The sequence below is a fragment of the Schistocerca americana genome, chromosome 3 (genome assembly GCF_021461395.2).
Source record: "Schistocerca americana isolate TAMUIC-IGC-003095 chromosome 3, iqSchAmer2.1, whole genome shotgun sequence".
In the NCBI taxonomy this organism is placed as follows: Eukaryota; Metazoa; Arthropoda; class Insecta; order Orthoptera; family Acrididae; genus Schistocerca; species Schistocerca americana.
This window is the reverse complement of record NC_060121.1, coordinates 172,331,066-172,358,988: the sequence shown is the minus strand read 5'-3', so window position 1 is coordinate 172,358,988 and position 27,923 is coordinate 172,331,066. Positions and strand designations below refer to the sequence as shown.

General features: G+C 45.2%; 1 protein-coding gene across 1 annotated transcript in view; it reads left to right on the top strand.

The window, feature by feature from the left end:
• The window catches only part of LOC124605262 (sideroflexin-1), a 138,884-nt gene that overhangs the window by 97,113 nt on the left and 13,848 nt on the right, over positions 1-27,923 (top strand). Inside the window, exon 7 of the mRNA XM_047136825.1 lies at positions 19,310-19,437. Coding sequence (XP_046992781.1) covers positions 19,310-19,437 — 128 coding nt within the window. The remainder of the gene's footprint in view (positions 1-19,309; positions 19,438-27,923) is intronic.

Sequence of the window (27,923 nt, the reverse complement as noted above, 5' to 3'; positions counted from 1 at the left end):
TGTGACATCCTGAAATCTTACTTACAGTCTGACCATTGTAACTGCCATTGCATGTGTAGAGAATTTTATAAATTCAAAGAACACAGAAATAAGGCAGTCTTTTACTGGGCACAGCATCTTTAATTTTCCTTAATGGTTGGAAAATGGATTAAATTCTTTGTCTGCCCAGGTCTCTATATATTTTATTTCCCTAGCTCTAAAGGAAGGAGTGCTATAGATTAATCATTTCATAATCATTGGGTGTCTCAGTGTTTCTTGGAGATGCCTAATTTGATATATCCTCCTGGAACACTTTTTTTTAGATAACTGATCTTGAAATTTAGGTGGTCCTTGTTGGAATACAGTTTCAGCTCTGTGTATCAGCATGTTCAAAACTGCTGTGTTTTGGGTGCAGTGGTGTAGAGAGATAGATTTTGGGCTCATATGATGCTAATGTTGTGCTTTGAGAGATGTGTTGACTGCAGTAAATAAGAGTGGCCAAGCTGCCCATCTGATTTTCATTCAAACAAAACAACTAAATATAGCAATTAACCTTCTCTCTCCAATTCACTGGTGAATTTGGTATTGGAGTACATACTGTTCTTATCATCAGTCTGATGTGCGATGTAAACGTTATGAACAGGATAGGTCACTACTCCCTAGTCACAGGCAAGTACAGCAGACTGACTCCTGAAACAGTGAGCTTTCAGCCAAAAGGCCTTCTTCAAAAGTACACACACACACACACACACACACACACACACACACACACACACACACACACACACACAAAAAAATTTACACAAGCACAACTCACACATACATGACCACTGCCTTGGCCACCAAGACCAATCCTTGAGCAAGTGCGCGTGGTGAGAGAGACAATCTGGGTGGTGGGGTTAAGAAGCTGGGTTGGGGGAGGAAGGTATAGCAGGGTAGGGTTGGAGGACGGTAAAGTGCTCCATGTGGGAGGATACAGGGATGTGGTGGGGACAGGGCAGGGCAGCTAGGTGCAATTAGGATGTCAGATCGGGAAGGGGCTGGGGAGGTGGAGTGGAAAAGGGGAGAAGCAAAAGGCTGTGGTTGCATTTGTGGAGTAGTGTTAGAGTGGGAGCAGGGGACAGGATAGGTGGGTGAAGAACAGTGACTAACAGAGATTGAGGTCCGGGGAAAGGGGGAGGGGGATTATGGGAATGTAAGCTATGTTGCAGAAAGCGTTGCCACCTGCGCAATTCAGGAAAGCTGGTGTTGGTAAAGGAAGGATTCAGATGGTGCAGACTGTGAAGCAGTCATTAAAGTGAAGAACATGATGGGCAACATGCTCAGCAACTGGGTGGTCCTTTTCATGGCCAATTTGTCAGTTGCCATTTATGTGGACAGATAGCTTGTTGGTTGTTATGACCATATGGAAAGCAGCACAGTGATTGCAGCTTAGCTTGTAGATCACATGATTGCTTTGAGAGGTAGCTCTGCCTTCCGTGGGATAGGTAATACAACAGAACAGACTGGAGTAGGTGGTGGTGGGAGGTTGTGTGGGACAAGTCTTGCGCCTATTACAGGAATATGAGTCATGCGGTAGAAGGGGTGGAGTGGGGATCGATGAGGATATTGTGAGGTTGATTGGGTGATGGAAGACCACTGTGGGAGGGTTGGAAAGGATAGTGCCTAGGATATTCCTCATTTCAAAGCATGACAAGTAGTATTCGAAACCTGACACAGAATGTGGTTCTGTTGCTCCAGTCCTGGGTGGTACTGAGTCATGAGGGGAATACTCCTTTGTGGTTCAGTGGGGAGACGTTGGGAGGTGACAGGAGAGAGAAGGCACAGGAGTTTTTTTACAAGGTTGAAAGGATAATTTTGGGCTGTGATGGCCTCAGACCTTTGGTATATTTGGAGAGGGACTGCTTGTCACTACAGATGTGATGGATGAGAGTGGCTGGACTGTTTAGAAGGGACTTCTTGGTATGGAATGGGAGGTGTTACTAGTGGTTGGTAGGGTTGACATGGACTGAAGTACTAATGTAGCCATCTTTGAGGTGGAGGTAAACATCGAGGTAGATAGTTTGCTGCATTTAGGAGGACCAGGTAACACAAATGGGTGAGAAAGTGATGATGTTCTGAAGGAATGTGAATAGGATACCCCCACCCTTGATCCAAATCATGAAGATGTCATCAAGGATTCTGAACCAGGTGGAGGGTTTTAGGCTTCTGGGTGATTAGGAAGGATTGCTCTAGGTGTCCCATAAAGACGTTGGCATAGAATGGTGCTATTGTGTGCCCATGTTGTACCATTAATTTGTTTGTGGGTGATGGCTTCATATGGGAAGATAGTGTGACGCGGATATAGTTGGTCATTGTGATCAGGAAGAAGTTTGTGGTTTGGAATTCATCTGGTGTTGCAAAATGTAGTAGTCACTAGTGGCAAGGCCATGGGATTAAGGATGTTGATGTAAAGGGACGTGCCGTCAATAGTGATAAACACAGGGCCCCACATGTTTGAAGGGTTTGGGGAATGATGGTGGGGCTAGGTTTGAGGTTAAGAAATTCTGGAATGTTAATGGGGTGTTCTGGGGGTAGATCCCAGTTGGATGGGGGAGTGGATTGAGTCAAGCAGGGTTCAACATTGGTTTTATGTTGAGTTGGTCAGTAGCATCGATGGTGAAAAAGTGTTCCCGCTGTTGGGGCTGGAAGGAGGAGGGAAGATCTCTAACATGTCCAGCATGACTGAATTTGGGAGTGGAGCAGAAGGTAAGATCTTTGAGAAGGACAGGTATTTCTGTGGGACTAAAACTTTTGGAGGAAAGTTTAATGATTGTGTTTTGCGACTGTTTAGGTTCTGGATTCTGTACAGCAGTGGGAGTGTGTTTCTGAGGCTGTAGTAAATGTAGTAGGTCTAAGAGACAGGGTTTGTCAGCTGTGAGGGGCTGTGGGGAGGTCTGGAGGCTGTTGCAGAGGTAGTGGATAGTGGTGCTCCAAGGGGGACTATGTGGTGAACAGTTTGGAGAGTTTTTTGAGGTGGTGTTGTGCATGCTACACTATTTCCTGGAGGGCAAGAGCTTGTGTGAGAGATGGGATACAGGAATTTGGAATTGCAGAGCAGGAGAATTTTACAGATGGAGAGGAGGTATTGCAGGTTGGTTTGGACGTGATTTACATGGTTTTGCACGACTGTCTTGGTGAACGCTAAGGACTGGCAAATCTGAACAAGTGGAGGTCATTGTGGAAGGAGGGCCTGCATCTGGAGATGGGTAATTTAATGGCAGGGCCATTTGGGGTATTCCATAAGCCCTCCAACAACAGGAACAGTACGTGGGACTGTGTTCTGGCTACGGACAAGGAAAATTTTCTTTATGGTCAGATGGGAGGGGCAAGGATCCATGGTGGTGAAAAATATCTAAAAGCATGAGGGTAAAAAAGAAACGAAAAAGAATGGAACAGATGAAGTATGAGATAACAAAGATGAAAGCTGAGGGAGTAGAACCAATAGTTAAATGCGAAAATGAACTGAAATCAACATGAAAATACAAGGAGTTCAAAAATAAAAATAAATAAAAGGACAGTAATGTGGGATACAGGTCAGTGGGCTGATATGTATGAAGAAGAGGGACAGCAGATGTGACTGGATTAGGTGAGGTCAGTATGTGTGTGCTGGAATAAGAGAGAAGAAAGAGTGGGGCTTGGGGAGGGTGTGGTAGGACGAGATATAAGTTCTTGTGGCACAAGCAGGTACAGAAAATAACACACAAAATACGCAAGAGTGAGGCAAATAGAGTGATCAATTTGATGGTCTAGGATTATCAGCAAGAGAAATGTGGAACACTAGATGCTGCACCAATAATCAATGTGGTCACGTAGCTGCATGTAGGGTGCAGATGAGTTGGTTGATACAGTGTGGCTTGTAAGTCAGTGTGTATGGTGCAGTGTGGAAGGCAACAGGTAAAAAGCAGAAAAGAAGGGGAAGATCAGGATGAACACTGAGTAAACCAATGTGTTGGAAATTAATAACAAAAGAAAACAGCACAACATGGAAGAAAAGCCTTTAGACAAAATCAAACAATGGAGAGTCCAAGATGGTATGGTATGACGACAGTATTACAAAAAGGATTGATTGCTACTCACCATATAGAGGAGATTTAATCACAATAAAAAGGCTGCTAAACAAGAGATGTTTCAGTCAGTACCTCCCAGGACTGGAGCAACTGAATGATATTCTCCGCAAGGGTTTCAACTACCCCCTGTTGTGCCCTGCAATGAGAAGTATCTTACTGTCCTCCCCACCTCTGCCACACTGGTATTCAAGCACCCACCAAATGTACACAATATCCTTGTCCACCCCTGATCCCAACCTGTCACTTCATGGCTCATATCCTTGTAATAGACCCAGCTGCAAGACCTGTCCCATACATCCTCCTCCTCCTCGTCCTCCTCCTCCATCACCACCACCACCACCACCACCACCACCACCACCTAGTTTAGTTCAGTCACAAGCATCACCTATCACACCAAAAGCAGGACTACCTGTGAAAGCAGTCATGTGATCTAAAAGTGAAGCAGCAACCCCTGTGCTGCATTCCACATGGGCATGACAACCAACAAGCTGTCTGTCAGCATGAATGGTCACTGCCAATCAGTGGCCAAGTGATAGCTGGACCATCCAGTTGCCAAGCACCCGGCCTGACACAATGTTCTTCACTTCAGTGACTGCCTCACAGCCTGCACAATCTGGATCCTTCTCTCCCGACACCAGCTTCTCTGAACTGTGCAGGTGGGAACACTCTGTGAAATATTCCTAAATTCCCTTAACCCCTTGGCCTCCTTCACCCACCTATCCCCTTCCTTGCTCCCACTCTAGCACTACACAGTCTTCTATTCCACCAACACACCCACAGCCTTTTACTTCTTTTCTGCTCCCTCCCTTCCTGCCGAACCTCGTGACTGCTCCTAGTTGCCCAACCCTGTCCCCACCCTTTCCCTGTATGCTCCAACAAACAGCACTTCATGTACTCCACCTGTACCCTGCTATCCTTCCCCCACTTTGCACCAGCCTCGTACTTACCCCCATCTGCAGATTGCTTCTTCCATCATACACCATTGCTCATGATCCAGCATTGGTGGCCAGAGACGTACGTGTGTGTGTGTGTGTGTGTGTGTGTGTGTGTGTGTGTGTGTGTGTGTGTGTGTGGGTGGGTGGGTGGGTGGGTGGGTGGGTGGGTGGGTTCTACTTTAGAAGAAGGTCTTTTATCCCAAAGTCACTTGTTTAACAGTCTTTTTGTTGTGCCTGTCTGCGACTTAGCATTTCTACTAGATGGCTAATTGCAGTCTATCTTTTCCATAGTGCCGTCATTATTCCGCCCTGGATGTAATATTTACCAGGATACCTCAATGATTTCAGGTTGCCAGAATTCTGTTGATCATTTAGCTCCACAAGTGGACATGTACATGGTTAGAAGGTTAAACTGCAGATTTGAGCAACAAAATTAGAAAAAAAAAAACTTTCTCCAGAACACTCTGGCACATGGTGGGCATCTTTTGCATCAACACTCCATACTTCAGTTCTAGGATTGGTTTACCCTGTTGCAGAATATTGCTCCCCAGCTTGCATGAATACTACGCATACAAGACATATTGACAGAAAGCTCATCCATAGCATCAGACCTACACTTCCTTCCTGGCTACCCATACTTAGCCACATACCACCTACATCTCTGCAGTAGGAAAGTGCAGTTGTATGGAGAAAAAAAAACTGCAGATAAGTCCTCACCTCCCTGTTCATGTGGACATTCCAACCATCAGTAAAGGAAAACTTTGCTGTTGTTACCCACCCCTGGAAATCGCAGGGATGTTGGTTGGCAATGGCATTAATACTAATACTGGTGGAGACACACATGACAGATTGATCATAAGATTTAACAACATCCCCCCCAGGGTGCCCACAGTCCCTTTTGTGGGTACATGTGTTGTGCGCACGGGACCCCGAGCTATTGGAGTCTCCTTCCTTTCTCCAGACTGCATTACCGTCCTGTTCCTCTCATTCACTGTCCTTGCTCCTTTCTCCCTGCCCCCTCCTTTCCCTCTTGGTGGATTTCTTTATATCGACCTGGCTATCCTCCCGGCTTTGTTTTGGTATGTGCTATTGTTTAGTTTGCTGTGTCCATCTCCTTTTCGACGTTTTTGGTCCCCTTGGATTTGACCTCCATTTCCAATGTTTTCTGTTCAGTGTGAGCCATTTGGGGATGAACTCCCAACCTAGTTTCCATGGTGCAGGCTCCTCTCCCCCTCCCCTCCCTTTTCTCCTTGCACCCTGGTTTGGTGGTACTAGGGCGGATGCCTTGCATGTGAAGCAACAAAAACTTCAACATCCTGGCCGTTCTGTGGCCATCTCTAAGAGAGATAGAAGAGATGACACTCCTCCTTCTGATCCTTCAGCCTTCCCCTCCCTGGGCACCCCCTGGGAAGAGGATCAAGCTCGCAGGCTTGAGTTGAAACCTTTCCCTCGGTGCCTGGTTTGTACCGGGACAGATGGCGAAAGTTTTGCCACGTCCAAGCCTTTGTTTTCCATGGAGACAATTGAAGATAAGTATGGCGAACTGGAATCCATGAGTAAAATGTGGTCCGACCCCCAGAGGGTCCACAACTCTTTTGTGGATACATGCGTGGCAAGCACGGGGATAGTGCAGTTCTCCTTCCTTTCTGGGCTGCCCTACCCCCCTTCCCCATCCCTCCTCCTCCCCAATCCTCCCCCCCCCCCTTACCTCCCCTTCACACTCCCTCTTCTTGGGATTAATGTATCGAGCCTTTGTCCAGTGACGGACGTCTGAAAACTCCAGGATCCTGTTTCCTTTGTTTTTCTCAATCCTCACGCTTTTTTCCTCGAATGGTCTTTCCTTACATTCACTCTTCTCCTTGCTTTCATGCCCTTACTTCTATCTCTTCCTCATTCTCCATGCCCTATTGTCCTTGTCTTCTTTTCCGTGTCTTATTCTCCGCTTCGGCATTTGAGATTCTTTCTTCTATCCCTTTATACCTCTCTCTCTTTCCTGTCTTCTTTCCTCCCTGTGCGTGTCTGAGGGCCGACCCACACGTTCGCATGCGTAGCCAGTGACAGGGTAACGCGTAATTCCCCGCCCTGGGTAGACAAGTAAGGCATGCACGTACCCCCTGGTAAATGCCAGGCCCAGGGAGGGGTGACTGCCTGAGCTGTTACCTTCCGAACGTGCCGATTGGTCCCTCTGTCAGTTTCTCGGGAGGTGTGACCTGAGGTGTGGACAATCACCTAAGGCAGGAGTGCCCTCTGAGGGGGGGCCCCCCACAAGGAAGGAGCGCACCATCGGAGACGCTGGCAATCATGGGGGATTCATCCGCAATGGATTTCTCTTCTTCTTCTTCCTCCTTGTCTTCTGCCCAAAAACGAAACCTAGATGCAACTCCTGTTCCAAAAATTCTACCACCAGCACCGAAGTTTCTTGTTGTCACAAGATCTGACGGTCATGATTTGTCAATAGTCAACCCTTTTGTCATTCAGAAGGGTGTCGATGCGATTGCAGGACCAGTGAAATCTTGTACTCGGTTGCACAACGATACCTTGCAGTTGGAGACAGAGTGCCTTCCAGGCCCAAAAATTACTTCGAGCCACTCTCTTACACACATTTCCTGTACAGGCGGAGGCCCACCGCACCTTGAATTCGTCGCGTCGCGTGGCGTGGTGTATACCAGGTCACTCGACGGACTAACTGATGAGGAGATTCTGCCTTTCCTCTCTGATCAGGGAGTGACAGCCGTCCATTGGGTCGTAAAAAGTGTCAACAAGGACCTCATACCGACCCAAACCATATTACTGACATTAGACAATGTGCAACTGCCTTCACAAATTAAAGTGAATTATGAGATCATTTCTGTTCTGTTTTCGTAATGGCACTTCTTCAATGGAATATTCACAGCATTCGGTCCAACTGAGAGGAACTAAAATTGCTTCTTCGAATGTCGTAGGTCTCCAAGAAATGAAGTTATGCCCATGCGATCATATTGACCTGGCACACTATACCTCCATACGTTTTGACCTACCCCCTGTGGCAGGTATTCCGGCTCATGGAGGGGTCATGTTGCTGGTTCGGGGTGATGTCTACTACGATCCAATCATATTGCACACAGATCTGCAGGCAGTTGCCATCCGAATTACTCTCCCCACTTTCACATTTTCTATTTGTACTGTTTACACTCCATCGTCCGCATTTACTGGGGCAGACATGATACAACTGATTGCTCAGCTTCCTACACCTTGTTTGTTGATTGGAGACTTTAATGCCCACCATCCCCTTTGGGACTCTCCAGCATCCTGCCCAAGAGGCTCCCTCTTGGCAGACCTTTTCAACCACCTCAATCTAGTCTGCTTAAATACTGGTGCGCCAACCTTCCTTTCGGACGCAACGCATACCTATTCCCACTTGGACCTCTCAATATCCACTATCCAACTTGCACGTCTGTTCGAGTGGTATGCTCTGTCTGACACATACTCGAGCGACCATTTCCCCTGCGTCATCCATCTCCTGCATCACACCCCTTCTCCGCGTTCCACTAGCTGGAACATCTCCAAAGCCGACTGGGGGCTTTTCACCTCCCTGGCGACCTTCGATGATCAAAACTTCTCCAGCTGCGATAGTCAAGTCGCATACCTCACGGACGTGTATTCTCACTGCTGCTGAATATTCTATCCCTCGTACTTCCTTTTCTCCACGTTGAGTCCCAGTCCCCTGGTGGACTAGAGCATGTAGTGACACTGTTTGTGCTCAGCGACATGCTTTACGCACCTTCCAACGCCACCCTAAGATGGAGAACTGTATCAGTTACAAACGACTCTGAGCACAATGTCTTAGTGTTATCAGAGAAAACAAAAAGGCTTGCTGGGTGGCTTTCACCAGCTCATTCAACAGTTTTACTCCTTCTTCGGTTGTCTGGGGTGGCCTGTGCCAGCTATCTGGCACCAAATTCCACTCCCCGATTTCTGGCCTGACTGTAGCGAATGAAGTCCTTGTGGATCCTGAGGAAGTCTCAAATGCCTTCGGCCGCTTTTTCACGGATGTTTTGAGCTCTGCCCGTTACCACCCTGCCTTCCTCCCCTGAAAACAAGCAGAGGAGACATGGCCACCTTCTTTCCTATCTTTGAATCGTGAAAGTTACAATGCTACCTTCACCGTGTGGGAACTCGAAAGTGCACTCGCCCGGTCCCGATCCTCTGCTCCAGGGCCCGGTGGTATCCATATTCAGATGCTGAAGGACCTTTCTCCTGCAGGTAAAGGCTTTCTTCTTCACGCCTATAATTGCATCTGGACTGAAGGTCATGTTCCCACATGCTGGCGTGAAGCAATTGTTCTTCCCATACTCAAACCAGGAAAGGACAAACACCTTCCTTCCAGTTATCGCCCCATCTCCCTTACCAGCTCCGTCTGCAAGGTGATGGAGGGCATGGTAAATTCTCAATTGGTTTGGCTCCTCGAGTCTCAACGCCTCCTTACCAATGTCCATTGTGGCTTTCGTAGGCGCCGCTCTGCTGTTGACCACCTAGTTAGCTTGTCGACCTTCATTATGAACAACTTTTTGTGTAAGCGCCAGACAGTGGCTGTGTTCTTCGATTTGGAGAAGACTTAAGACACCTGTTGGAAGGCGGGCATTCTCCACACTATGCACACTTGGGGCCTTCGTGGTCGCTCCCTCTTTTTATTAATGCAATTTTTAATGGACCGAATGTTCAGGGTATGTGTGGGTTCTGTTTTGTCAGATGCCTTTCGCCAGGAGAATGGGGTGCCCCAGGGCTCCGTTTTGAGCGTGGCCCTTTTTGCCATAGCTATTAATCCAATAATGGATTGCCTTCCAGCTGACATTTCAGGCTCCCTTTTCGTGGACGACATAATGATCTACTGCAGCGCTCAGAGAACGTGTCTCCTGGAGCGCTGTCTTCAGCGTTGTCTAGACTGTCTATATTCCTGGAGTGTCGCTAACGGTTTCCATTTTTTGGTGAGAAAACGGTCTGTATGAGCTTCTGACATTACAGACAGTTTCTTCCACCATCCTTACATCTCGGTCCTGTTGCTCTCCCATTCATGGAGACAACATAATTTTTAGATCTTACATTTGACAGTAAACTTTGCTGATCTCAACATGTCTCTTACTTGGCCGCTCATTGTACCCATTCCCTAAATGTCCTCCGTGTTCTCAGCGGTACGTCATGGGGAGCAGATCGAATGGTCCTGCTTCGCTTATATCGGTCCATTGTCTGATCAAAGCTGGATTATGGGAACTTTGTCTACTCTTCTGCCCGGCCGTCCACCTTATGCCATCTAAACACTCTCCACCATCAGGGGTTACGTCTGGCGACTGGAGCATTCTACACCAGCCCTGTTGAGAGTCTATATGCCGAAGATGCCGAATTACCGCTAAACTACTGGCGCGATATGTTGCTTTGTCGGTACGCCTGCCAACTGATGTCAATGCCCGGCCACTCATCATATTTCTCCTTCTTTGACGACTCTCTCGACCACCAATATGGACTGCATGTCTCTGCCCTGTTACCTCCTGGAGTTCGTTTTAGTCGCCTGCTTCAGCAACTTTATTTTACACTCCCTACAACTTTTTGAGTGGGTGAGAGCCCTATGCCACCTTGGCTCCAGGTTCAGGTTTGCGTTCACCTTGAACTCAGCTTACTCCCAAAGGAGAGGACCGTAGATTTGATATACCACTCGAGGGTTTGTTGAACTTCGTTCGAGGTTCGCTAATAACGTCTTTATTTACACAGATGGCTCCAAGACTACTGCTGGCGTTGGATGTGCCTTTGTCATTGGAGATGATACCTTTCAATACCAGATCCTTGACCAGTGTTCAAGCTTTACAGCTGAGCTTTTTGCACTCTATCAGGCTGTTCAGTATATCCGCCACCATCGTCATTCTCCCTATGCCATCTGCTATGATTCTTTGAGCGCCATTCAGAGTCTCCATGACCCATATTCGGACCATCCTCTCGTGCAACGAATTAGATGGTCACTTCAGTCGCTAGCTGATACCGCCGCTCGTGTCCTTTTTTTGTGGATTCCTGGCCACGTTGGTGTGCCTGGGAACGAAGCTGCTGACACTGCGGCCAAGGCTGCTGTCGTCCTGCCTCGGACAGCTTCCTTTTGTGTCCCATCAACTGATGTTAGTGGGATTCTTTGTCAGCGCGTTTCATCATTGTGGCATGAGGCTTGGTCCTCTCTCCATGAAAATAAGCGTAGGGCCATCAAACCTATCCAGACGGATTGGACGACCTCCTCACGCCCTTCTCGCCGAGAGCAGGTCATTTTGGCCAGGTTGCGGATTGGGCATTGCCGATTTAGCGACTACTACCTGTTGTCCAGTGACCCCGCCCCGCAGTGTCCCTGTGGTCATCCATTGACGGTGCGCCATGTTTTATTGTCCTGTCCCAATTTTCTTCACTCTTGTGTTGTCCTGTGTCTGCCGTCAACCTTACAGGAACATTTAGCTGATGATGCTCGAGCAGCTGCTTGTGTCCTTAGTTTTACTACATTGATGGACTTGTCCAAAAAGATCTAACTCTTTTATTTTGTTTATTTGCATCTTTTTAAGTACCTTCTGGTGTTGCCCATTGCGTTTTTCTATGCTGTTAGTGCACTAACATTTGTGACTGGGCGCTAATGACTTTAGTAGTTGAGCGCCCTAAAAAAAAAAAGTTGTCCTGTTCTTTGCTCATAAAGACATCTTCTGCTGCCCAGTCTGAAGCCCTGTGTGCTTGTGACCATCTCGGTGACATCCCGGTCTCCGTCACACCCCACCAATCTTTTAACTCTGTACAAGGCATCATTTTCTACCGGGATCTTCTTCTCCAAACTGATGAGGAGCTCCGTGGAAACCTTGAGCGGCAAGGAGTCTAATTTATCCGCCATGTGCAGCGAGGTCCTAAAAACAGTCGCACCAATTCGGGCGCCTTTATCCTCTCCTTCAAGGGGGATACCCTGGCAGAGAAGGTAAAGGTAAAGGTAAAGGTAAAGGTGATGGCGTATTGGTGTGATGTAAGCCCTTACATTCCACCACCGATGAGATGCTTTAAATGCTTATGGTTTGGACACGTCTTCCCACTGCACCAATGAACCCATCTGTGGTGACTGTGGGCACCCCTCCATGAGGGTAGTGCCTGTGCTCCCCCGGCCAGTGTGTGTAAATTGTAATGCGCAGAATCCTCCACACTCGCCAGCATGCCTGGTGTATGTGAAAGAATGACAGATTCAAGAGTACAAGACCTCAGATCAACTTACCTACACACCGAGGCTTTTCGAAAGTATGACCGGCTCCATCCTGTGCCTATAACTTCTACTTTTGCTTCAGTTACGTCCATTCCCCCTCCTACCCCCTCCTCTTTCCAGCCTCGCCCCATTCGCCCCACACCTTCCACCTCACTCCCTCTCTCACACTCCCCCTCCCCATCAGTACCCATACCCACCCCTTTGGGTGCTGCTCCCCCTCCCCTGAAATGCTCCCTTCTTCGGCAGCCACCAGTACTGGAGCTCCCTCCTTGGACTCCTCTTCCCAGCACCCCTCTGAAAGGCAATCTGCAGCTCCACATCGGCCGCGCAATCCACAGCTGGTGGGCGCCAAGATTGCCAGGTGTAATTCTATCCCGACCTTGCTGCAGTCTGCCCTTCTTTTGCTTCACAAGAGCAGAAGCAGAAACACAAGAACAAGATCAAGGCCCCTCTGGTACCCCCTGAAGTGCCGCCTTACCCTCCTCCAGCTAATGAACCAACAGAGTCTGACCCCCACCTATGTGGACATTACCCATCCTTATCAGTGATGGATGGCAACTTGGCGTCGTGACCGGCTCCGGTCTGTTCACTTCCCATTTGGATTCTGGCTTGAGAGTCGTCCAGTCAAATTGTAATGGCTATTTGCATGACCTCCTACTCTGCTGCTTGCATTGTTCTCCAGGAGATTCATTTTGTCAATTCTTGCTCGCACACCCTTCATGAGTTCCACGCTTTCTGTCGAAACCGAATTGACCCATTGTGGGCTTCTGGTGGCGTTTGCACCTTGGTCAGCAAGGACCTTTAGGAAATGGGTTCCCCTCCATACCACTCTGGAAGCTGTCAGGGTCTATCTGGCCATTCCAATCACAATCAGTAATATCTACCTGCTGCCTGACAGACTGCCCACATCCTTTGCCCTAACCACCCTTCTTCAACAACTCCCTTCTCCCTTCCTGCTTCTAGGGGACTTTTAATGCCCACAACCCTCTTTGGGATAGTCACACGACTGCTCCCCCGGGCAGGACAGTTGAAGCTGTTCTGGCAGGCTTGACCTCTGCCTTCTAAACACTGGCGCTCCCACGCATTTTAGTATGGCACACGGCACTTTCTCTGCCATTGACCTCTCCACCTGCAGTCCAGGTCTTCTTCCTTCCATTCAGTGGGATGTCCACAATGACTTGCATGGCAGCGATCATTACCCAATTGTTTTGACGTTCCTTCAGTATATCTCCCTCTGTCACCCTCCCAGGTGGGCCTTCTCTAAAGCTGATTGGGGTGCCTTCTCCTCTGCTACCATCACAGAGTAGTATTGATGAGCCTACACAGACTTTGACTGGCGCCATTCTTTCCACAGCTGTTTCACCCATCCTTTCTTCCTCGGGTTCCCCCCATCGGAAGATGGTCCATTGGTGGACTCCGGAAATTGCTGCGGCCATAAAAGACCACCGCCGTGCTCTTCAATGCTTCAAGCGGCACCCTTCTACTGCTCTCCTTCTGGTCTATAAACGATTCTGCACCCGGACCTGTTACCTAATCAGATTTCAGAAATGGATTTGCTGGGAAAGGTATGTGGCTACCATAGAACCGCACACCCCTTCTTCATATGTCTGGGCGAAACTCAGGCCATCGTCCTCCCACCAGCGTTGCGGGTATTTCTGTGCTTGGTGTTGTCCTTACTAATGTGGACTTTATTGATCAACACTTTGCCCAAGCCTCTGCATCGACTCAGTATCTGCCCACATTCCTCCTCCTGAAAGAGCGCTCAGAACGACTGCCTTTGTCTCTCGTTTCTCACTACTTGGAGCCTTATAATGCCTCATTTAGGGAGTGGAAATTCACCAGCGCCAGTGCCCTCATCCATTGTCCCAACACAGCTCCTGTACTGGATCAGATACATAACCAAGCGCTCCAACACTTAACAATGGCTGGCCACCATTGCATACTGACCCTTCTCAACCGCCTGTGGAGTGAGGGGGATATTTCCTACCCAGTGGCAGGAAATCATTGTTATTCCGGTGTTGAAGCCTGGGAAGTCACCTCTTCAGTTGGACAGCTACCGTCCAATTAGCCTTACCAACACCTTCTGCAAGCTCCTTGAACACCTGGTGAGTCGGCGGCTGTTTTGGATCTTTGAATCCCATGACCTTTTGTCATCGACTCAAGGTAGTTTTCGCTGTCTCTGTTCTATGGTGGATAACTTTGTCCATCTGGAGTCTGCTATCCAGTAGGCTTTTGCCCATGGGGAACTCCTCATTGCAGTCCTCTGTGACCTGCATAAAGTCTACAACACCACCTGGCACTACGACATCCTCACCACCCATCACGAATGGGGCCTTCGTGGCACTCTGCCTGTTTTTATCCGTAACTTTCTTTCTTGTCGCTCTTTCTGCATCAAAGTTGGTTCCTCCTACAGCACTTCCCATTGGCAAGAAAACAAGGTTCCCCAGGGTTCCGTGCTGAGCTCCCTCTCTTTCACGTTGCCATTAACGGGTGGTGGCGGCTGCTGGGCCAACAGTGACCCCCTCTTTGTATGCTGACGATTTTTGTATCTATGTCATGTCCTACATCATGGGCAGTGCAGAATGCCATCTACAGAGGGCAATCTACCAGGCGCAATCTTGGATGCTCTCCCATGGCTTTCAGTTTTTGGTGGCCAAGTTGTGTGTCGTGTATTTCTGCTGTCATCGTACAGTCCATCCCTATCCGGACCTGTTCCTTGATGATGGCCAATTCCGCGAGGTGGTGAACACCCATTGCTTCTTGGGTCTGGTCTTTGATGCCTGGTTAACATATGGCTCCCTCATCTTCGCCAGCTGAAGAGGACGTGCTGGTTACATCTCAATGTTCTTAGATGTCTTTGCAATACCACCTGGGGTGCAGACTGCTCTATTCTCCTGCAATTGTACAAAGCGCTGGTCCAGTCTCATTTAGACTATTGGAGTCCTGTCTATGGTTCTGTGTCACCTTCAACATTGCAGATGCTAGACCCCATCCACCATTGTGGTGTTTAACTTGCAACTGGTGCCTTCCGGACTAGCTCCGTGATAGCCTTCTTGCAGAGGTGGGGATTCCACCGCTGCGAGTTTGGCGCCAACAACAGCTGATATCTTATGCGCTCCGCATTCACTGCATCCCAAAGCACCCTAATTATGGTCTCCTTTATCCAGACATGGAGATCAACCTCCCGCAGTGCTGACCACGATGTGGACTTACCATGGCTGCCCGCATTCAGTCACTCTTTTCTGAGCTCCAGCACTTACCTTTACCACCTCTTTTCTCTGCTCACGGACATACCCCTCCATGGTGCGTCTCTCGGCCACAGCTGTCTTGATCTCTCCATCAATTCAAAGGATTCTGTCCCTCCGGAGGCCCTTCGCCACCAATTCTACTGTCTCCTCAGTTTATTCCAGGGTTAGGAAGTGATTTATACTGATGGCTCCATGGTTTCTGGTCACACTGGTTATGCTTACACCTATGCGAGACACACGGAACTTCGTTCCTTGCCAGATGGCTGTAGTGTTTCTACTGCAGGACTGGTAGCCATCTTGTGTGCACTGGACCATGTCCGCTTCTGCTCAGACTGTCCTTCACTATCTGTATTGACTCCTTGAGCAGTTTGCAAGCTACCAGCCAGTGCTTCCCTTGCCACCTGTTGATCATAGCTATCCAGGACTCCCTTTCTCTCCTTGATCAATGTGGATGCTCAGTGGTTTTCATTTGAACCCCAGGCCATGTTGGGATCCCTGGCAAAGAAATTGCCGATCGACTGGCTAAATTGGCTACTAACGAGCCATCTCTTGCTATTAACATTCTGGAAATAGACCTTCGCTTGACATTATGTTGTCGGGTTTTGGGACTTTGGAATGCAGAATGGTACACTCTTTCTTCACTGAACAAGCTCAGGGCAATAAAGGATTCCACAACTATGTGGTGGTCCTCCTTACGGGCCTCTCATAAAGCCTCTATCATCCTTTGCTGGCTCCGCATTGGCCATACTTGGCTGACTCACAGTTATCTCCTCCGTCGTGAGGACCCCCTCTCTGTCATTGTGGATCAATGTTGACTGTGATTCACCTCTTACTGGACTGTCCCGACTTATCCGCCCTGCGTCGGACTTTTAGCTTTACTGACTGTCTACCCCTGGCGTTAGCTGACAATGCCTCAGCGGCTGATCTGGTTTTACGATTTCATCATGATGGGGTTTTTATCACTTTATTTAAGGGTGGGACCTTCAACCTTATCGGTGGGTGTAGGAAATGGCAGGCCGTCTTGCTGCCCCCTTCGCCCCCATTGGACTGGCTTCAACTGGGCTTGGTGGTTCACTGCCGCCCTCTGTCTTCCCACTCCTTTCGTTATGGAGTCTGTTTTATCTTGAGTGTCTATTTTGTCTACCTCTGCTTCTACCTTCATTGCCCTGTCATTAGTCACTTTCTTTCCCTCCTCTCTTCTTCCACCTTCTTCCTTCTTTCTCTGTCAATAATTTGTAATTTTATGGCCATTGTAGTTCCCTCTTATAGTGTGAGGTTTTAATTGGTTTTAGTTATTCCAAGGTCGGAGGGACTGATGACTGCATAGTCTGGTCCTTTCTCCAATCCTACCAACCAATCAATTTAACAACATGAGATGATATGCATATTGACAAAGTAACCTGGCTTTGAATTGCCACAGAACTTGTGGTTAGTTCTTAACTGAATAATATTCAACACTGCAAGATGTCCCAATTCTGTTCACAGGTGGAAGAAAATAATTTATCCAAGGTGTGACTGTGGCAAAGCAGACTGTTCACCATATAATTAAAGGGTGCTCTCTGAAAGCTTCCCTAGTGAAGAGTTGCTGGTGATGACAGAGGGGTCAATAGACTACATTTGTGGCCTAGATATTAGTTTGTAATTTAAGATAATTGTAAATATTAATTTTTAGTGATTTAGCCATACACTAAATAAAGATAGTATGATCAGTGAACAAGTAAAGAGCTTTGATCCAAATGGCCAGATCATAGAGGTATCTTAATCAGGTGTACTTGATGAGCTGACCTGGTGGAGGCAAGCAGATTACTCATCTCCATTCCCCCGTGTCCGGCATTCCATAGGCACCAGCAGCTAGTCAGTGTTCAATGAGTTTGCTGAGTACTTCATTCTTCTCCATAAATGTGCTTAGGACAGGTTCCCAGACCTTACTGAGAATGTAGCCACAGACATTGCTTACCAGTGGTCCTTGGTTCTTGTTTCAATGGCTTCTTTCATGACACAGTCACAATATTTGGATGTTTTGAGTGTTTGGCAAATATCCTGGTGGGTCATATTCTATAATACGCATTTGAGACAAACAGTACTTGGAACTGTCAACTTGTTCGGCAGTAGTAAATGAGTGTGTCGCTGGCGTTCACAACAGTAATCTTTGACTGTGTGCACAATTTCAACTATATATTTCATTCCACATTGGTTGGGGATTTGGTATACCTTGGTCTTAGTGAGAGATCATCCTTGATGCTATATAGTGGTGTCCTAGTTTCAATCAGAAGGTAGACAACTGTCTTGACCTGATGTCTGAGAATCCATCCTAACTTCCCTGGTAAAACAACAATGTAAGGACAAAGGCCGTGGCCATTTCTTTTTAATATTCTTCTTCTGTCTCCATAGGTCTGAAACACTGTTTTCAGACCTTGTATTTCTCGTAAGAAACTTCCTGTGTGTGAGGTAATGAGCCATATGTATGAGCATTAATACCACTGTGGCTCAATGTACCATCTATTGTTCATTGACCAGTACATCCAGAAAGGGGATTGCTCCATCAGCCTATATCTCTATCATACATCTGATGAAGCTGATTGTTCAGTCTACACAGCAGGACCAGGAGCACTAGCAGAAGCAATATGAGTACCAGTAGCAACATGATTTCCTATTGATGTCATTACTGAATTTTATTTTGGCTATTTGGAGCTTGATGGAACAAACTGAAATGGCTTACACCTCTTCTCCAGTGTGATTCAAACCAGTTGTGAATGCAAAAGCCTCTTCAAGAAACAAGCATTTTGTCACAGAGCTATCCAGGTGCTGTTGTCTCTGTTTCTCTCTTCCTGCTGTAATAGTGTACAAGGCTGATTCCTTATGATTTGGAAGATAATATCAATTGTAACATATACATGCAAAGAGCTTTGTGATGTTAGTAAATTAGGTTTAGGAACATGTTGTCAGGTTTTATGCTGGAACTGTTCATAAATTTCATCAAAAATGAAAACAGTATAGCAAGTAAATTTAATAGGATGATTAATCACCTCTCCCAGAAGTAAGTAGATTATCACAGAGTAGCCAAAAATTCTGCAGTTTTGCAAAGTCACAAATACAATAACGGTGGGAAAGTTGTCTTGGACCACGGTGGGAAAATTGTCTTGGGCCTCACCAAACACTTCGTGCTGCTACTGTAGCTTATTATGGTATACCATCAGTGATGTTTTGCTATCATACCACGATTAGATGGAAGGCTTCAAGTCACCAAAGGAATACATCATTCCACATTTTAGTTTTAATTTCTTGTATGAGTTTTATCTGAAGATGGCAGCAAGCCTGAAAATCATAGCAGGCGATTGGTTGTTAAAGTGAATATTTTGGTACAATCACAGATAGAAACAATTTACAATAGTTGCCAAGGTAATAGAGGAATGGAAGTATATTTTTCATAAAGTAGAGAGATATTATCCAATTGTAGTATGACATTTGAATGGCTGTGTTGCAAGGACACTAGCTATTTTATTTTTACAACATACAATTCATTGTTAGTTTTTCTCCATATCTAAATAGTCATTACATGAACATGAAAGTACATAAAAAATATCAGTTCTCATAATGGTGTGGTGCTTCTAGCTGTTTAACCAAGTTTATGTACAATATTTAGATTACCAGTCCAACACAACTCATTTGAACATTTGAAAGAACACCAGCGATCAGTCATGCTGAAAAGACCTGAGAGACTAAGAATTCATATATGTTAGTGTCTTGTTTCTTGCTGAAATGAAAAAGCAGCACAAAATTGTAATCTGTGTGTTTCAGGGAACTTAGAGAAGGTGTTCCTGTCGCAGACCAGGATGGTAAACGAATTGGTAATTCAAAGGTTGCAGCACAGTATGGCATTGCTGCTGTAACCTTTAGTAGAATTGCAATGGCCACACCAGGAATGGGTGAGTTCAGTACTGCAAGATTACAAATCTTGACCCATTCAGTATTTCAAAACATTCATTTTTTGGAAGAAAAAGCAAACATAAAATAAGAAAGAATAAGAGAAAAACTATAGATAGTGGAGAAAGGGATATGCCATTCCAGAATCTGAAGAGAGAAAATTATCTAGGTGGGAGGTAGAAGTAACCATGGAGTTAAGAGTTGATATGGAAATTCCAGTTTTTGCTTCTTGAGCTTTTTTGTTGATTGTGTAATTTAATTTGCATTTGCTCATTAATGGGATTTAGAACTATGTGAAAGCTTCACTTTTGTCCACTGTAATGATGTAAAATTGTTGTGTGAGAAAGTAGTACAAAATATTAAAAGAAGAAAATTTTAGTGGAGGTGATTTTCTGTTCAGGTGAGACCACTAATGAAACTTACGGATAGAATTTCTGTTATTAAACTTTTTAATAGGTTTTTTTGCTGCATTCTGATTTGTTAACAGTTTACAACTAATGGAGAAATTCTCCACTAATTTCAAAAACTAAATTGGGATTTTACAGTACATACAAAAAAATTATTATACTCTGAAATACCACTCTGAGATCTGACACTGTAAAGTAAATTTATATGCCATCACTACACCATTTTGACAATAGAGCGCTATGGATATTCAACACTGGAAGTGAGAAGTCGCCTAAGTTTTTTATTTATTTATTTTTCCATATCCATACTTGAGAGTAGTGTATTACAGTGTAAATTTTACGTGGTATCAATAACTGCATAATCATCCATATTAAACTGCAGGTTCTCCTATAACTGACTGGGTAAGTCAGTTTAAAGGTCAGACAAATGGGAGGGCAATATTATCTTCAATACAGCCAAGCATAATAAAGCACTACGGTTTTAAAGTCAACATTAGGTTGAGGGGGTAGGCTTAGTTAAACATACATGGTGGGGACTGAACCTGGTTTTTAAAATTATTTTGGCAGTGTGCATAAACAGTGACTCAAGTGTACTGTCTGACTATTAAGTAACTGATTTGGAAGGCTCTTCTGATGTCATTTGATTTCTCGTATTTCAACACCAGTGTTTTTCTTCCCTCTGCATGGAGGATATTGCGAAAAGACAAGCAACATCTGTGTGCAAGATAACATGCAAATTACTTTATTTGTACTATGTAGGATAACCTGCATAAGCATTTTACACTAAATTGAAGAAAAATTGTAGATGCTAAAAGTTACAGGAAGCTGCTACCACCTTTTTGTAGTATTGTTTAGAAACTAGACAAAAATGCGCCACTTATGCAAAATTATAGAAGGGTGAGTACTTGTGGGACCTGAAACACTAGCTGTCAGATATCAGAAGGGTCACTATGAACAATTATTCAGAGACCAAACTGAATTACTTTAGTCACTGTTTTGTGATATTTCCAGAATGATTAAACTAATACCTGGTTGAATTCCCACATCTTTGTTTACCCAGTTATTTGTCTAAATAAGTTTCATTAATCCACTGTTCTCAAGTTCTGCCATAAGAGGAACGATGTTGGAGAGACCTTAGACTTCACAATCACTGTAGTAATAGTACTTTATTGTCAGTGTAGTAATGTGACAGATGGTATATTTCAACATTATAGTGGAAATAATGAGTCACAGATGGGCCCAATAGAAAGACTGTCAAACAAGTTTTTAGCCAAAAAGGTCTTCATCAGATTTGTTGTTGTCGTTACTGTTGTTGTCGTCGTCATTTTTGTTGTTGTTGTTGTTGTTGTTGTTGTTGTTGTTGTCATTGTCGTCGTTTTTGTTTTGTCGTCATCGTCGTCATTTTTGTTGTTGCCGTCGTTTTCTTCTTCTTCAGTTCAGACAGGTTTGATGCAGCTCTCCATGCTAATCATTCCTGTGCAAGCCTCATCATCTCTGAGTACGCCATTCCGTCTCCTAAATCCGAAATACCCTGCGGCATAAGACAGAATGCAGGTCGATTTCGGAGATACCCATCTCCAGAGGCAGTTACCGTGTAGCCTGTTTCGCCAGCCTGTTGGCAAGTTTGTTGCCTGGGATTCCGACGTGTCCTGGGGTCCACACAAAAACCACTGAACGACGGGACTGTTCCAGGGCATAGATAGACTGCAGCCTACATCCTTTTGAATCTGCTTAGTGTATTCACCTAATGGGCATCCCTCTAAGATTGTTATCCCCCAGCTTCCCTCCAGTGCTAAACTGGTGATCCCTTGATGCCACAGAATGTGTCCTACCAACTGATTCCTTCTTCTAGTCTGATTGTGCCACAAATTTCTCTTCTCCCCAATTCTTTTCAGTACTTCACCATGAATTACATGAGCTACCGGTCTAACCTTCAGCATTCTTCTGTAGCACCACATTTCAAAAGCTTCTATGCTCTTCTTGTCCAAACTGTTAACCGTGCATGTTTTACTTCCATACATAGCTCCACTCCATACAAATACTTCCAGAAAGGATTTTCTGACACTTAAATCTCTACTCAATGTTAACAAATTTATTTTCTTCAGCCCCCCTGCGGGTCCAGGGGTTAGAATGGGCACGAGGTATTCCTGCCTGTCGTAAGAGGTGACTAAAAGGAGTCTCACACGTTTTGGCCTTTATGTGATGGTCCCCTGTAGGGTTTGACTTCCATTTTTCAAAATTTTCCCGAAGCGCAAGACAACCGGGGAAGGCCGCCTTACATGGTGCATAGTGTCATAATGCGCCGAGACCTCTTGCATCCTTCGTCGACATGGACTGCACTTCCACTCATTCTCTAGCTGTTGGGTGAGGTCACCCTCCTGAGTGCATGTTCCTCCATCCTCTTTGCACAGTATCGCATTCTGCGCTGTCGACAATAATGGACTTCTTAGCTCGTTTGTGCTTGATATCCAGCATGGTAACCAGTCTGTTGTGGTGAGGCCGCTATGTACCTTGGTGGACGTAGCCCCCTGAACACACAGGGATCGCTCTGCTGATGTCTGTGCAACTAACTCCCCACGTATGCCATGGAGTAGATGCCCATCACCCTGAGGCATTGGGGCTCCCAGCAATGACTATCTTGCCAGGTGGCCTTTGCTGCGGCTGGATGGTGCTCGTGGGGAGGGCCCCTGGTCGGAGTAGGTGGCATCAAGGCGGATGATACGCCATAAAGGGCTGTAAGTGATAGTCTAACTCCAAGGCTAAGAAATATGACCCCAAATCGCTCCCGCTCCCTCCCCCCCTCCCCCCTTGGCCACATCATTGGAGGAATGTTAGGCTAAGGATGGCAGCGAAGCTTATTCACCCCAGTACCTTGTATGTATGAGGGTTGATGGGAAATCTTTCTTCTCAATGAAACAGTTTTTTGTATAGCATTTAGAGGACAAGTTAGTGGAGGTGGAATGCGGTCAGGGTCGATCTTGATCAAAACAGCATCCTCTGCCCTTCACGGGCACTACACGCCTGTGACAAGCTGGGGGATGTTCCTGTTTCCATCACACCCCACAAATATGGTCCAGGGTATCATATTTCTTTGGGACCTACTTCTGCAGTCTGCCGATGAGCTGTGCACCAATTTAGAGCAGTGAGGTTCATCCAGCTTGTCCACGGGGGTCTGAGGGATTATCAGGTTGTCATTGGTGCCTTCATCTTGGCCTTCGAGGGTGACACATTACCCGAGAAGGTCAAGGTCATGGTCTACCACTGTGGCTTAAAGCCATATATTCCTCCCCGAGTGCAGTGCTTTAAGTGCTGGAAGTTTTTCTGCTGTATTTCCAGCATCACCTGTCCGGGATTGTGGACGTCCTTCACATCCAAATACTCCCTGTGCCCCACCTCCCATCTGTGTCAACTGTGAAGAGCACCATTCGCCTTGCTCACCAGACTGCGGGATTCTCCAGAAAAAAAGAAAAATAATTGAAAACAAGACCCTGGACCAACTGACCTACACTGAGGCTAAGAGAAAATATGAGACACTACATCATGTGCATATGATGTCAACCTATGCCGCCACTATAACAACGGTTCTACCATTTTCCGTTCTGCCGCATACAGTTGGCTCTTAGAGCTGTCAGACATCACCTGCCCCCTTGATGGTGCGGGGGGGGGGGGGGGGGGGGGGGGCACTTCCCTCCCTGTTGTTCCTGCACAACCTACTTCAGGAGAAACACCTCTCCCCCTCCCCCCAACCATCGGGGATGTCAGTCCCCACTTCTCACCTTGAGAAGTGTAAGTCTTCTTCGGCTCCTCTTGCCAGGAAGGGATCCCTTGGGTCACTCCCTTCCCAGGCTCCTACCAGTGGCAAAGCTGACTCCTGCTAGTGGCTGAAGCAACCACAGGTAGCTGGTCATAGGGCTTCACGTCCTCCTCAGTCCCTGAGACTGAATCAGTGAACCCTCTCAGCCGGAAAATCCTAAGGAACAGTGAGAGAAACCTAAAAAGAAAAAGACCCCAAGAACCAAGGCACTGCAGTGGCACATACACCACCACTACCTACAAGCTCTGTGTCCGAGGATGAAATGGAGATTTTGGTGTCTGCTGAGGACCTACATCTCGCGGCGGTTTTTTCCACCACCTGGCTGAACTACAGCAACTGTTAAGCTTTACACCTTCTTTCTGCAGTGCCCTCCAGGAAAAACCTGGTTCCTGGCAATCTGGACACCTGCCCTCTGCAGCTATAAGGAATATTACAGGAACCATAGTGACTATAATAGTGTGTCAGGTGGAGTTTGCGTCTATGTCCTGAACTCAGTATGTAGTGAACTTGTGCCCCTTCAAACTCCTTTTGAAGCTGAGGCTATCATGATAAGGACGATGCAGGAAATAACTGTCTGCAATGTATATCGTCCTCCAGATAGTGCACTGCCCCTGAACGTATTGGCTACACTGATTGATCAATAGAACAAGTCCAGTGACCAGTGTCCTGGGGGAGGCTGGAGTCCCTCCATTGAAGGTCAGGTGTGCACAACTGCTCGCCAGTTACATTGCAAGCTTGTAGTTTTCCTGCACATCTGAATTACTGTCTGCTTTTCCCAACCACGGCGGTTCATCTCCCACATCAGTGGCCCAGTTCAGGGCTTATGATAATTTGTGTTCATGTCCGGTCCCTTCTGTCTGAACTGGAGTCCTTCCTGTTACCATTTCTCCTAGTCCATTCACGTACCCATCCATGGTCTACACCTAGGACATAGATTCTTCTGGACCTTTCGCATGACCGTCAAGACTCTGTTAACCCTGCAGCTCTCCGCTATCATTTCCTCTTGATTCTCAACATGGTGGGGGGGACTTCCACACCATACTGAATTCCAACATCACCGATGGAGGGTGACATGAACTTGTAAGACATTTTCAGCCAGGTGTCCATGTCTGGATACTTTTGATCGCATAGTGTATGTCTGGCCTCTTAACACATACCCCTCCATTGTGGTTGCACCTACGGTACAGCTATCTGTATTACTGAGGCACACAAGCGTCCCCACCGTCGGCAAGGTCCATGGTTCATTGTGGGGGGGATTAGACAACTTGTACACATATAATCATGTAAATGCTACTCTCACACAAGACTACAGTCTCTGCCTGTTGAGGCCAGAAAATCTGGTTTGGCCTGTGGTCGTGTGTGTGTGTGTGTGTGTGTGTGTGTGTGTGTGTGTGTGTGTTGTCGTCTGAGTCCAAAGAAGACCTTTTTTGGCTGAAAGCGTACTTGTGTGACAGTGTTTTTGTTATGCCTATCTGCAACTCAGCATCTGTGCTATATGGTGAGTCGTAATCTATTCTTTTCACAATATTGTGATTATTCTGCCATAGATTTTCCATTGTTAGACAATACATATTTAATATTTTAGGTCCTGAGATATAACACACAAATATGTGCTGAATAATCTCATTGTGTATACCATATTTTAAACTATTGTAACTGTTGAAAAGTTTATTGCATAATTGAAAAGTTTAAATTACAGTGTCTAAATTTTTCACTGATTTTAAAGAGGTTTGCAGTATTTTGCTTTTGAATTGATGTATAGTTTCATAAAACAAAATTTTTTTGTATGGTTATTTTTTTAATGAAAAAATGGTATGGGTTGCAGAAAGTTTTCAGAAGCCAGTGTGATACTTTTAAACAAGTGTAGTTAGGAGTGAAGAATATAGATATCATAGTTGGGAATCTTGTATAATACATTTTTCTGCATTGTATAACATATTTTTGAAGCACTGTAATTTAGATAGTGTGACTTTGCACTTCTCACACTGATAGCTTGTATCTTTGTTCCACACTTTTAGTGTCTGGTATTTGTATCTCTGAGAGCACACTAATACTGTTTTTGTTTCCTACCAGCTTCTGCCTATTTGTCCAAGAAAATAATTTCCAGTCAATAATATGAAAAGTCCTCTCCACAGATGATTGCCGTAAACTGAATTCTTGTTAGGTACTTTCCAGTCCCTTTGTTGTAAAGCATGTGGGACTTTACCAAGAGCATTAGAATGAAGCGGATAGCTAATTTTCTCCACCGCTTCAGTTTTCTGACCAAACATATTGTAGGATAGCTTCCGGTCTGACAAATCAACATTCAGCTTGATTTTGTTGTAGTTCACACACAGGTGGCTTTGACTTCTCCTTGCCCCTCTACGAGTAAAGCTGACCATCTCAGTGGTGTCTCATGTTAATCACATGGTACATTTTGTTCATCCTTCCAACAAAGGGCTAGGATCTTCCCTTTATACTTAAGAATTTACTCACTCCACCAGAGGTTTGGATCATTTATTGCACAGCAAAAGTCCAACTGGCTTTTCCTTCCATTCTCACTAAAGCAGTTTTACAACCTTAGAGTTCCAAAACAAGGGTCGGATTGGTGTGAAATGTATCTGTGTACAGTGTGTAGCCCTTTTCAGGTAAATATCTCAACAATGTCTTTCCCATATTGACTGTGTCAGACCTCTTGCTTGCATAGGCAGAGGAATTCCAGTTTTATTCTTGCAGAAAGACAATCTTATACCATCTCAAATAGAGCAGTGCTTAGTAAAGCACTGTTGTGTTCAAATTAACACTCAGGTTGATGACATTGTTGCATGGTTAGTGAAAGCAATTTCAACTCAGTCTTTATCTGAACATATCAAAATTTTGTCTTGAACATAGTGTACATCATCCTCAATGTCAGTATCCTCAAAACCACAAGAATTTGTTTCATGTCTGGGACATAAAATGTTAATGTTTCTTGTCTGAGACTTGTTCAGCCCGACTGATAATTGGCATATTTTCTTGTATCAGTCAGTCATGGAACACTTAAAAATGTTTGAAAAATTGCTGTGGCACAGTAAATGATAACCATATAACTGTTACTAAAGGGAAAATAAGGGAATAATAAAAATTCACAATGGTTTGAAATAGTAATCAGTCTTTAATAATAATAGCAGGACACTGTTGAACTACCACCAGTAGGGTCATGGCTGTTAAAACAATTCTGTTCAAAGCAAATGTGCACATTAACCTTTCTTTAAGGGCCTCATTGGGCATACTAGCAATAAAACAGTAGTAACACATGAACTGAAATCATGTATTATGTTTTCTGGAGGTCTTGGAAAGTTCCCCGTTTAGTCATCACAAGGGCATAGAGGTGTATGTAGAATAAATGTTTACTGAATTAAAAAGCAATTAGTTTCACTGCGTGGTTTGGGGGCACTCCATGACAAGATACTGATTAAGAAACAGATAATATTGCTTGCTATGTATCATAGGTTAATGGCACATTGGATCACTGCTGATTGATAACTTGACTAACTACTGGTTATATTTGTAGTAACTGTCTTTGCTCCCAGTTTTGCATAGTTGGTACCATTTTCATACATGATCTTGTTTTCTTTCATACATTTTGTCCCACTCTTAATTTCTTAGAAGTCAGATAATCATTCATTCCCCCTCACTCTTCCTGCAATTACAGTTTACCCTCAACACACAGTTTTATCTGCTGTATGCTTCTTTTGTGCCTCTTCATCACTTTTGCTCCATTTGTCGCTTTTGTGATAAGTCTCATTTTATGCACTGAAGTATTTTATGTTATTTTTTAGCTTTATACTTACTTTTAGTTATGACTATGATTCATATCAAATGAAATGTTTGATGTATTTTTTAATATGATTATATGTTTGTTTCAGTAGTGTGTATGGGGGGCGAGGGGGGGGGGGGGGGGGGGAGAGAGAGAGACACAGTTATATAACTTGGGAGAACTGTGACATTGAATCTAGATTGTATTTTCTTGTGTGGAAGCATTGTAAATGGAATTGGAAAACATTCTTGCAAATTTATCAGCTAAAAGTGTCCAAAAAGTTGAGCTTTTTATTGTTTTGCATGAACAAGCCTATTTATTTTGCTTTGTGTGTTATGGCAGTTGCTTTTAATTATTGTGGACTTCTTTTGTGTAACAGTAACAAAAACATCAAATAAAATTATTATGATCTCTTTTGCTCATTTTGTTATTTTTGTATGTAAACATATGTTTATTTCAGTTTTTATTAATTTCAGCAGTGTCATCGCT